This window comes from Odocoileus virginianus, chromosome 26 (assembly GCF_023699985.2).
Source record: "Odocoileus virginianus isolate 20LAN1187 ecotype Illinois chromosome 26, Ovbor_1.2, whole genome shotgun sequence".
Lineage (NCBI taxonomy): Eukaryota > Metazoa > Chordata > Mammalia > Artiodactyla > Cervidae > Odocoileus > Odocoileus virginianus.
Window position 1 is genome coordinate 12,631,843 of NC_069699.1, and position 12,106 is coordinate 12,643,948.

At 55.4% G+C, this 12,106-nt stretch overlaps 1 protein-coding gene across 5 annotated transcripts in view; it reads left to right on the forward strand.

Annotated features, from left to right (window-relative positions):
* VIPR1 (vasoactive intestinal peptide receptor 1) overlaps positions 1-12,106 on the forward strand; it is a 111,098-nt gene that overhangs the window by 91,925 nt on the left and 7,067 nt on the right. For 2 of the 5 annotated variants that reach the window (XM_070455495.1, XM_070455494.1), the window contains exons 3-6: positions 3,722-3,829; positions 7,674-7,780; positions 9,390-9,496; positions 9,907-10,039. In XM_070455495.1, the coding sequence (XP_070311596.1) occupies positions 3,722-3,829; positions 7,674-7,780; positions 9,390-9,496; positions 9,907-10,039 (455 nt within the window). Of the gene's footprint in view, positions 1-3,721; positions 3,830-7,673; positions 7,781-9,389; positions 9,497-9,906; positions 10,040-12,106 lie in introns of those variants that run through there. The other 3 variants (XM_020872428.2, XM_070455496.1, XM_070455497.1) reach the window with 3 other exon arrangements.

Genomic DNA, 12,106 nt, shown 5'->3' on the forward strand with positions numbered 1-12,106 from the left:
CCTGGGCCAGCTCCGGGTCTCTCTCCCAGAGGTCACTTCCCTGAAGCCAGGGTTATAGCCACATAGCAGTCTGGCTCAAGAGCAGGGAGCATCTGTTCTTCCTGGCTTCCCTGTCCCCCCATCTCACTGAGGCTGACAGTCATGAACCCCAGCCTAAGTCCCTCCTTCTGAGCTCTGATTCCCACCTCCTGCAGCTCTGAGTGTGTGCAGCATCACAGATGGCCTTTACCTCTCCCAGCTCTCAAGGAAGGATGGCCTTCTGTCTCCCAAGGCCCTGAAACTATGGCCCAGGGGAGGGTTAGCCAGACCTGCCTACAGTTTGTACGCCGCACCCCCCACCCCTGCCTCTGGGGCAGGAAGTCAAGACCAGGCTGCACACAGCCTTGGAAAGTCTCAAAAGTGAGATCCGGGATCATGGGCAGCCCGGAGACGCCCAGACACCAGACTCTAGGCCCACTAGAGCACCTCCCAGGCCCCGAGGGCAGGCCACCCTTGTGATCCCAATGAGGTCATTGCTGGCACAGGGTGCCTGTAGAAAGCCAACACTCTGTCACCAGGCAGTCGGCCTGAGATGCAGAGGAGGCCATGAAGGGTCTGTGGGCGGTAGTCTGCCCATGACCTTGCGCAGGACTCTGTGCGTGTTCGTGCACATCTGGCTGTGCACTCCTGGCCCACGTCTGTCTAGGGCTGCCTCTGTGCCTCTGGAGCCTGTAGCTCTGTGTCTGACTCTGAGTGTCTTTGCATGTTGGAGGCATATATCTGTGTAAGCCTGGACCTGCCTGGATACGTCTGCCCTGTGGTGTGTGTGTGTGTGTGTGTGTGTGTGTGTGTGAATGTCTGTGGTATGCTCAGTCGTGTCTATACATGTGTGTCCATGAGTTGTGTGTGTCTCTCTGTGCCTATGTTTGCTTATGTCTGGTTCTTCCATGTTCAAGTAAGCGTACCTGTATGCATGTTTACATGTGTGTCTGTGATTCTGTGTGCCGGGGAATGCTTGTCAGTGTGTGTGTCTGCGCACACACATCTATAAAATGACACAGCAGAGGTCCCCACCCTGCCTCGCCATCCCGCACCCAGGCTGAGCTTTCTTTCCCATTGAGGTTGCAGCCCCACTGTGGGCACGCACAGCCAGCCTGGGCCCTGGGTCTCTGTGGGCCTGGTGACCTGTGCGGTGGGACCTGTGTGGCCTCCCGGGATCAGACACACAGAGAATACTCCCGGGCCCAGCTCACAGCCACAGGCGCTCCAGATGCCCAGCGTTTTCTTGGCTGTCACCCCCTCTCAGCTTCCTGACCCTCCTCTCTCCTGCAGGAAGCCTCCCTGACCAGGTGGCAGCCCCTCGACCTTGGCTCCCCCCAGCCCCACCCCGCCCACCAGCCTGTACCCCAGCAGTTCACAGCCCAGCGCTGGCGGTACTGAGATTCCTCGAGGCCAAGCATGGCCGCCCCTGGAGTGCAGAGCCCAGGCTTCCTCCTCTCTCTGCTGCTTCCAGTGAAGTTGAGCTCAGGACACCCAGTTCTGAATCCACTCCTGATCCGGGTGGCTGCTGGAAATCTACAGAGCCCGAAGCCTGGCAAGAACCCAGACACAATAGCTGGCCTGCAAGCCAGGGTATGCCCAGCATCGTTAGGGCTATCCACAGACCAGCCAGGCAGAATTCCCAGAGAAAGGGTCTCGAGTCCTTCAGACCAGGCGGAGGGCAAGCAGTTTGCCAGAGACCTGGAGCTCATTGTATGATGGCTCTGTCCCTCAGTTGCTTGTCAGTAAAATGGGAGGGTTAAATAAGTTCTTAGCGTAAAGAGGGTAGAACAAGGTCTCCCACATATAAAGGCTGCATAAGTGTTTGCTGATGATACCATTAACAGGACCTAGCAAGATTTGACTGGCAGCTACATGGCTTCCAGAGATGTGGGCACAGGGATGGAAGAGAGACAGGAGCCCTAGTGAGGCCTCAAAAGACTCAGGATAGGATAGGTGGTAGCGGATGGGGTCCCCAAGGCAGGGAGCCTGTGCTCTCTGGCCAGGCCTCGGAGACCCAGGTGTTCTCAGCCTTCAGCTGCAGGTGCCCCCTGGCTCCTGCAGCCCCAGAAGGTACCCCTACCCTCCCCACTGCTGGCCCACCTTCGTATTCAGAGGCTCAAGGCTCTTCCCCGTGTGGGGATGTCCTTCTGCCTCCTCTTCCCAGGCCCCGTTCTTGGGAACTCGTGAACCTTCGGACCTGGGATGGGCTGGGTTTGGCCCAGCTGGCGTTGACTTTGGCTCAGGGGTTGGGTTTCATGAGTAAATCTATGGGACTGGCAGTGTTGCAAAGAGACAATTAAACCTCCCTCGAGGGAGGGCATCCAGAGGAGTCCTTATTCCTCAGGGGCACCCAGACCCTGAACAGGCAAGACCACAGCATTGGCATCTGCCTATTCAAATGGACCCCTAGAAACCCCACTGTGCAGGCTTCACCAGGCAAGGTGAACAGATGCACAGTGGAGAACACAGCCTGTGATACAGGGTTTTATCCAAGTTCACTCCCTAATCCCCAGTCCCTGTCACAGTTCACAATTTTACTGGATTGGAGGCATCTGTGTTGTTTTATGGTGGGCTTCTCTAGTGGCTCAGTCAGTAAATAATACAACTGCAATGCAGGAGCCCTGGCGTTTGATCCCTGAGTCGGGAAGATCCCGCGGAGAAGGGAAGGGCTATCCACTTCAGTATTCTTGCCTGGAGAATCCCATGGATAGAGGAGCCTGGTGGGCTACAGTCCATATGGTAATTTGGTGTTGTCTTATGAGTTTTATGAAGACTCCTCAAGAACTAGAATAAACCCCAGTATATTCATCACCCTATCATACCCAATAGCTCCTTTTTATAACAAATATTTTCTAATGCCTCCTTTACTATTCTAAAATGAAACTTAGGACATGCACCTTTTTTTTTAATGATATCCTAATTATAACGTAAAACAAAAATAGAATAAAGACATGTATAATAAAATACTGTGTACACATTCCAGCACAATCACACCAAAAGATAAGAAGACAGAGTCTAAAGGTTGTACCTATAAATATAAATTCTGGGAATGTGAGAGCTTTAAATGTAGATTGATATATACACTGGTTGCATCACTGACCCAGGTTCATGGGCAGCATTGCCATAAGTAACATGATTTTCCAAAACATTGAACAACTCTTAGTAAAGTTCAGAGCACAGCAAAGCCCAGCCTTCTCTCCTTTTACTTGGCTGCTTCTTCCTGGAAAACTTGTACTGTCAAACCCGTACAATAAGTGCCTTGTGTTTATCTGTAAAATGGAGTAAGAGTCTAGCCTCTGGTCATTACAAAAGGTTTTCGTCTGTGCAAACGCCCAGCGACTCATTTGAGAGTCCCAGACGCTACAGAGCTCACCGTTGTGCGGGACCGCGCACAATGCCTGCCTGGCATCCCTGTCGCCTGTGCATCCAATGCTGGGGAGGCCCTTCCTCACAATCTCCGCAACAAACAAACCCCCTCCGCTGTTCAAAACACACAAGGGGAGCTCTGTCTCCCACCAAAAACCATAGACCTGTAGGTATGCCTCCTTCTCCTCCCTCCCTGTCTCCCCTCAGACCGGAGGCTCCTCAAGGTGGGAGCCTAAACAAGGAGGAAGCGAGTGGGTGCCTGTGGGCTCAGGACCAAGGCTGGAGGCACCTGGTGACTACGCTGACCCATGTGTCCTCTGCCTTCACCCCACAGGCTGCGGCAAGATGTGGGACAACCTCACCTGCTGGCCAGCCACCCCTAGGGGCCAGGTGGTTGTCTTGGCCTGTCCCCTCATCTTTAAGCTCTTCTCGCCCATTCAAGGTAAGAACCTCAGGTTGAAGGGTGGGAGCTGGGTGGCAGAAGTAGAGGTGGCTGGAGTGGGGAATCACCTCTCAGGGAAATGAGACGACAAAGGAGGTGCTCAAAGGGGCTAGAGCAATCGGGGGTGGGGGTCTTCCTGGAAGGGGCTGCACTATTAGTTCTCTGAAGGGCTCATGAGATCTGATTAGCTCTTCCCAGAAAGATAAGCATGTGGGAAGGGCTCACTAAATATTTGTTCAGCGATTGATAACTGATCGACAGTTATGGCTTCCATGTTCCCATTTTGGGGGGCTGGTCTTGATTCATTCTTTTACTACCTGGAGGCAATGACCTTTCAGACTGCGAAACTGGCCTTTCTTACACAACTTGTCAGGTCCTGCTTAAGTAAATACGCACATATAAGGCAGAAAAGAAAAGGAAATGGGCCGTCTTGCTACTGAATAATTAAAGGGGCTTAGGGCACATAGTCAGTCATGCTTTCATTCAGAGAATGATCATTAAACACCTACTAGTTTGACCGGCACTAGGCTGGACAAACACAGCATGGGTCAGAAGGATAAAATGCGCTGTGTTCAGGGAGCTCATGTTCTAGTTGGAGAGACGTTTAGCAAGAAAACACATGCAAATATTATATAAGTAGTAAGCGGTGCTGGGAAAGAGAAGAGGCAGAAGCAAGCTAAGGCAGCTGTCCTGGCGGCCTCTACAAGGAGGTAATGCTGGGACCACTGTCTGAAGACCTGGGCTGGGAAAGAGTCTCAAAGATCCTAGCTGGGGGATCACTGAGAGGATCCACAGTCCGTGGTGTGAGCCCTGAGGAAATTCAGTGGAGGCCACGTGAGCTCAGGCGAGGGAGGAGAGGACAGAGACCAGGCAGGCAGAGGCCTGGAGGACTGCCAGGGTGTGGGCTCTCCCTAAGTTCACTCAGAAGCCATGACGGAAGTTAAGCGGGTGATGGACACGGTCCAGTTGGGGGTTTTTAACTGATAACTGGTTTCTGTGAGAAGAGAGAAGTCTGGGGGTACATATGGGAAAACCCAACACCAGGGCAGAGGAGAGATGATGATGGTTTGGACCTGGGTGGACAGCAAGTCAGGGGAGGGAAGCAGGCAGGTGGGGGAAGAGGGAGGGGAGGGGTCATGTGTGCCCCACTCAGGTATGGGTTTGATGAGCTGGGGGAGGACAGAGGGAGGAGCAGGGCTGGGGTGGGAAGGGGTGGTGATGGACAGGACCTAGATGAAAATTGAGAGGATGAGCAGAAAGTCTCTCTCTCCAGGTGACATTTCCCCCTCTGGGCCTATTTCCCTGTTTGTAAAGTGAGAATGGAAGGGGGACCAAACGGTCTCTTCGAGGCAGTCATGTTTTGCCCCCCAGTGCTCAGGGATGCGTGCTCAGCGGTCAAGGAGATCTGGGTGCTTTCCTTGGAGGTGACCTCCATGACATGCCTCAGCCACAGGCATGTCACAGTCCAGGCTAGCACCCACCTAGCCCAGCCCTCTTCCAGGGGGACCCAGCACCTGGGCAGGTAGGAGCTGAGCTCCCTGGGGCAGCTCTCATCATGCTCCCTTCAGCAGAGCCTGGCAACCAGCCTTTCTTCAGATCCCTGGGAGCGCCCGCCAATTGCATTCCACTCTGACACTATGCTAATTGCATCCCTCCTGAGGCTCTTCCTTCTGTCCCTGCTGGAATTGAGAAGGCAGCTCCTTCACTTGAGAACCGGAACTCCAGCCCACCATCTGGCTAACGCGGAGGCTGCCAGCCTCACTGGGGCCCCCACCGAGCCCTCAGGCAGATGAGAGAAGGCAACTCTTCCTCGGGTGGAGTCAACCACTCACTGAACCCACCTTGTGACAAGCTGAGTAGGAAGTACACTTTACCCCTCGGTGTCCATCAGCCAGATGCCCTTGTGCAGTGAACAACCTACGCAGCTATCCTTGGTGGCCTTAGCCTCTGAAAATGATGGTGAGGAATAGGAGACTGGGTTAGGGGCTGAATCTGTAAGGGAAAGAGGGTGTGTTTTTCCGGGCAACTAGATAAAAAAAGTGTAAGCCAGGGAACTGGCCTAGCCCAGTGCCCCTTCCTCTGCAAAGTCCTTCCTGCCACAGTGGCAGGAAGGAACCTCACAGTGGAAAGAGATGCAGCCAACTGCTCCTTCCTGGAGATACCCCCACCCCTAGCCATCCCTCAGTTCCCTATCCAGAAAGTGGGGTGACGAGCACCTCCTTCAAATGGCAGCCAGGAAGATTCATGGAAATAGCGAATAGGGAGTTACCTGGGATGCTCTGAGCACACGGCCAAGTTTCGAAATATCAAACATGCGCAGGGACCCTCCCTGAGCTCAGGATAGCTTGACGCCTCCCGCCTCCTACAGCTCTGCACCTGGACGCCTGAACTAAGTACTCAGCCACCTCAGTGCAGATGAGGGTCCACGTTACCTGGGGAGAGTGTGGGGACCACACCTGCTCCACCTGGTATCTCCTATGTGGTTTTGGAAAAGTGACCAGCTTCTTGGAGCTCGGCTCCCCAACTGTGATGATGGAGGGGCTCCAAAAAAGATAATGTACCTGAAGTGCTCTATCCAGTGTACCTGGGGAAAGTTCTCAAAACGTCCGTGGTGATGATGGTGATGATGTTGGTGGTGGTGCTGACAGTGGTGGCCCAGGTGAGAAAGCAGCTAGAGGGCAAGGATGTCAGGAGTCACCTTCTTTCTCAGTTCTTCCTCGTCAACTCGCTTGATCTCTTTCCCTAATCTTTTCTCCTCCCACCTTCTTTCTCAACTTCTTACCTCCTCCTCCTACCTGTTCTGTCTCCTCTCATCCTCTCTCCCTCTCCTTTTTCCCTCCTCCTCCTTCTCCTCCTCCTCCTCCTCCTCCCTCCCTCTCCCACCACAAGCCTGGCAGGCGGGCTCTCTCCTGGACTCAGAGTCTCTGTAAGGAGTCCTGGGATAGAGGCGAGGGGGCCCCCTTTGTCTCACCCATTTCCTATCCAGCTCCTCCCTGCCCTGAAGAGGGGGACCCTAAGGGGTACCCCTCACCTCACATGGCCCATTAATGGTCCTATCCCTTGGCTGCAGCCCTGGGCCTCCAAGGACAGAGGACCATGCACTGCCCTGGAAACCCAGCCTCAGCGGTTCAGCCCCGAGATTCTGCAATCCTGTGCGGCTCATTTCTTCTCATGCTTGCCATTGCTTGGGCAAGTGCCCCTGCCAGCAACTCCCACTTCTCCATGTGTCAGGACTTCACATCTGTGCCTTTATAAGATGTCCTCCAACTCTCACCCACCTCCTGCCTTACTCTGGTCCCTCTCCAGCAGCACATCTGAACCCCTGGCCCCAGGGTGTGGAAGGAAACCCAGACCCGTAGGCCCAGGCAGGCTGACCCAGGAGGACTGGGCAGGCCTGGGCCCCTTACCCCAGCCAGAAGGCTGCTGTCTGTACACACGGGACCAAGAAACCGTCTGACACGGTAGCATCCATGGCCCTGTGACAGGGTTCAGCGTTCAGCTCATGCCAAGGGACAGGGATCAGTCCGTGCCAAGGATCCAGGCTGCCTGTGATGAGGATCAGGGTTTAAATCGCCCTGAGGTCAGGTTTATACAGAGCAAGGGGCAGCAATGTCTGCCCTGTCATCTGTGTGAGAGGGTCCACTGGCAGCCCTGGAGGGGCTTCTGCCTGCCCCAGACTGCCCCATGATGTCCTGGGCATCTAGGTCAGAACAGCTGGGACGTGATGCTGCAGCGGATGGTAAGAGTAGGGCTGAGCCCACAGACAGACAGACTCCATGCCTACTCCTCCAACCTGCCAGCTCCCACCTCAACCTCTCTCCTCTCCGCCCCACCCTCCACCCAGGCCGCAACGTGAGCCGCAGCTGCACCGAAGCGGGCTGGACGCCCCTGGAGCCTGGCCCCTACCCCGTTGCCTGTGGCTTGGATGACAATTCATCGAGTTTGGATGAGGTGGGCCTCCATGCACCATACACACACACACACACACACACACACACACACACACACACACAACTGCACGGGCCTGCTGGCTCCTTCCACTCTCTCCCACCAAGGGGCATGGTTGCCCTCTGTGTAGGAGCCAGGACTCCTGGCATCTGCCCTCCCCAAGCCTCCTCCCTCTCCAGGCCCACATTCCCAGGGGCTCGTCCCCCAGCTCCCCTGAAGGGTCCTGGAGAGGGCTTCCAGGAGAGCGCTTCCAGGAGGATGACACACAGCAGCAAGCTGAGCTGAGGCCAGCCCACCCCACTCCCTCACAGGAACCTTGCTCCAGCCCTGGACACGGCAGGGCTGACAGAACCCCTCCCCCCTGTCTCATGCAGAAGGAAAACCAAGGTGCGGATCCTGGAAGGAACTGGCCTCAGATACCCAGCAGCCAGTCAGAGACAGGGCCAGGGCCATTGTCCTCAGTCCCAGGGCAGGGATCTGCCCTGGAGCAGACTGTCAGTGGTCTCTCCAAGGATGTGGGGCCAGGAGCCAGCGAGAGATACTGATGGGGAGCCTGGAATGTGATTGGAGTCCCGAGCTAGGAGCCCCTCACAGCTTTGATATGTGAACACTGTCTGGCTGTCTGTGATGACTTCTGTCCCACTCCTGATGCCCTTCACAGATAGGGACTTTTATTCCTCCCAAGAGGGCAGTAATTTTCTCAGAGGCCTTCAGAGCCCACCAGATCCTCAGGCAGGATCTAAATCCACTAAGTCCTTTCTAACCACTGGCCTCTATTCCAGCAGGGAGTAGGAGGTGGGGAGGAAGGAGGGGCTGCCCATGGCTTTGTGTGTGCATCCATGGGGAGGGGGCAGCAGGAAGCCCTCAGCATCCAGCTTTGTCCCACCTCCCCAGAAAGGCCAGAATGCCCTCCTCCTGCTAACCCCAGCCCCGACAAGTCACACATTTGTGACACGATCCACCCCTAGTGTCTTCTTTGGGCTTCCCTGGAGGCTCAGTGGTAAAGAATCTGCCTGTCAATGCAGGAGACTTGGGTTCGATCCCTAGATCAGGAGGATAACCTGGAGGAGGAAATGGCAACTCACTCCAGTATTCTTGCCTGGGAAATCCCATGGACAGAAGAGCCTGGAGGGCTACAGTCCATGGGGTCACAAAGATTCAGACAAGGCTTAGTGACTAAACAACAACAGTGTCTTCTTTACCATTGTCTTCAGTGGGGAGGGAGGGCTTCGTGTGAGGGTCTGAATGGTGAGCAGTCTTACGCCCAAGGATACCAAGCCCAGAGTTGGCCCAGAAGGTCTGCTGGACACATGACTGAAGAATGAATGGATGGGCCAGTGGAACATGTGGCATTTTCGCTCCTTTCCCCACTGACATTTCTCCTGTGAAGGAGCAGAGAAGAGTTGAGATCAACCCCCCGCCCCCACCCCGGGAAGCAGCCCTGACTCGTCTGTGGAAACCAGGGAGTCAGGGGGTCTGGGGACTGGGAGCCCCAGGCCTCAGCCTCCTCATCCACCAAGGCAGGGGAAGGGAGGCAGGACGCATAGGGCACCCCACCCCTAGGTGAGCGCCCCCTCACCCCACCCGAGATCCTCACCCCACCTCCCTCTAGCAGCAGCAGACAGTGTTCTACAGTTCTGTGAAGACCGGCTACACCATCGGCTACAGCCTGTCCCTCGCCACCCTTCTGGTCGCCACGGCCATCCTGAGCCTGTTCAGGTGAGGACCAGCTCGAGCCACAGGCCTCAGAGAGACCAACCAGGTCACTCCACTCCCAGGCATGCTGTTCCTCACTCCACAGTCAGCCCCTATCCAGTCCTGCCCCAGCCCCCCTGCCAGGCCAGCCTCCCCTCGAGACAGCAAGCCACTCAGTGTTCCCCTGTGTCAGCCTCGTCCCTCACAGGGAGCCGGTCACCGGGGCATAGGTCACAGAGGCCTGTGCCCTGGAAGGAGGTACGGCAAGTCAGGCTGCACATCTGGATAGGATGCCGGGGGACAGGGTCCCCCTTGAGGGTAGGGTCCGCATTCAGAGGCTTCGAGTCCTCCCCTCTCTCAGAGCGCTGGACGTGTTGGATGGGGCGGGGGTCTGAGGCCTTCTTCGGCCTCCCAGATCTGGCCGCCTCCCACAGGAAGCTCCACTGCACACGGAACTACATCCATATGCACCTCTTCATATCCTTCATCCTGAGGGCCGCCGCCGTCTTCATCAAAGACTTGGCCCTCTTCAACAGTGGGGAGACGGACCATTGCTCCAAGGGCTCGGTGAGGACCCATCCAGGCCTGCCGCCCTCTGCCCTCTCTCCTGAATCTCCTCTTCTCTCTCTCCTCCCTCCTGTCTTCCTCCCCTCTCTCTCCCTCTCTCTTTTTCTCTCTCTGCAAAGATGGCCAAACTTCTGTCTGACCCTGCCTGCCAGTTCCTTGAATCCCACTTCGCTCCCACAGCAGGAGGGGGTGCTTGGCCATCTGGGGGTTCACACACCTCCTCCTGCCGATGAGAAACACCTCTCCTGGGTGGGAAAGGGGACACTTGGGGCCACAGCTCATAACCTCCCCTTCCTGCCTCTGCTGCTAACTTCCCATGGGACTTTAGGGAACTCCCTGCCTCAAGTTTCCCCATCATGCAAGGACATTTGAGCTTCCTTCCAATCCTTCTCCCTGCCATCTGCATCCCCAGGGCTCTGCTCATCATGCCCCCTTTCTCCTCCCCCCATGGCCACCTGGAGCCAGTCCCACCCCACACCGCCCTGCTCTTCGTTTCTTCCCCGGCCATCAGTCACTCTGGACCTGCCTAGGGAAGGGAGACTGAGAGCCTTTAAAGAAGTCATTGCCCTGCTCACTAAGGAGCCCATCTCCAGGTGATTCTGAGCCCCTCCCTGAGTGCGCCGCAGCCCTGAGCAGAGACAGAGAGCTTGAGACCCGTCCTGTCTCCCGTCTGCCCTTTGTGGTCAATGACTCATTGCCTCATGAGGGACCTCAGAGGTAGTGTGTTACTTCAGGGCTCAGCAGTACCTTCTCCCCAAAGAGTGGGATTGAAAGTGAATCTCTGCAGAGAGTGATGGTAGAATCCCGGGTGTCTCAAGGGAGAGGGAACACCAAGAGGGGCCACCCTGGCCATTCCAGAGTGCCTCAGATGACCTCGCCTGGGAGCTGGGCTCAGACCCATGGGACATGAGCCCCAGAGCCTGGCGAGCAGCCTGCAGCCTCCAGCGCACTTGTTGAGGATAAGAGTGGCTTCCCTATGCAATAGCAGCTCTATGAAGCTTTTCTAAGGCAAGAAGAAGCACAGATCATTGCCCTGTTAAAGATCTGAGTTATTCTTGCTGTCAGGCAATGAGGGAGGGCGGGGGAAGCAGACTGCCTACAGGAGGGACCTAAGTAAGACCTGAGGAAGGACTTTCCAGCCAGCAGAGGAGTGGAGCCTGCTCTCTGAGGACGCTTCAAAGCCAAGGGCACAGGAGAGAATGGTGGGAACCTGAGGTCTGGGTAGGGAGGGGTGAAAACAGAAGACTTCCTGTTGGTCGGTGTCTCTAAGCTCTGGCTTACATGTTTCTGGGCTCACTTTGAAATGGAAGATTGTTTCTGGGAGAGGACAGAGGGCCCAGAAGACCTTCTGATCATGCCAGCCGGGCCTCCCAGAGCCCCTGATTACCCTCCCCAGAGGTGTCCCTGACTTTTCCCCTGTCCTCACTCACCTGTCTAGGGAACCCATGCTTCACCTAGCTTCTTCACCCCCCAAGAGGAATGATCACCCCTCCCCTCCCCTCTTTTTTCTAATTTCTTCATCCCCCTTCTCTTCCTCTTCTCTGTCCCTATCTTTCCCCAACAATTCCATCTAACCCCCCCATTTGCTTTGTAGCTCACAGTGCCCCCTGCTACAGGCGGTCTGTTCCCCCTCCCCTCCCCTGTCCTTGAGGCTCCTGAGACAGTCCACAGCTCCTCTCCCTACACACTCAAGGGACTCTTGTTAATAAAAGCAAGAATTCTCCCTTATACCTCTTCCAGCTACTTTCCACGGTAATTGGAATAAGGTGATTGAGTAGCAGAGGGGGTAAGTGGATGGATTGGTAGCTGGATGGCTGAGTAAATAATGTGTGGATGACTTGAGTAGGTGGAAAGATAGAAGGATGAAGTAAGAAAAATTGGATAGATGATTGGTAGAGGGGTGTGGTATATCGGTGGGTGGATGGAGGAGCAGACTGATGGACAAGTAGATAAATGAATGGATGAAGAGATGTCCAGGTGTCTGAGTCCATAGTGGATGTCTGATATGTAGATAATAAATGAATGGAGAGACTGATAGGTGAGTGTGTCGATGGACTGGCAGATGGA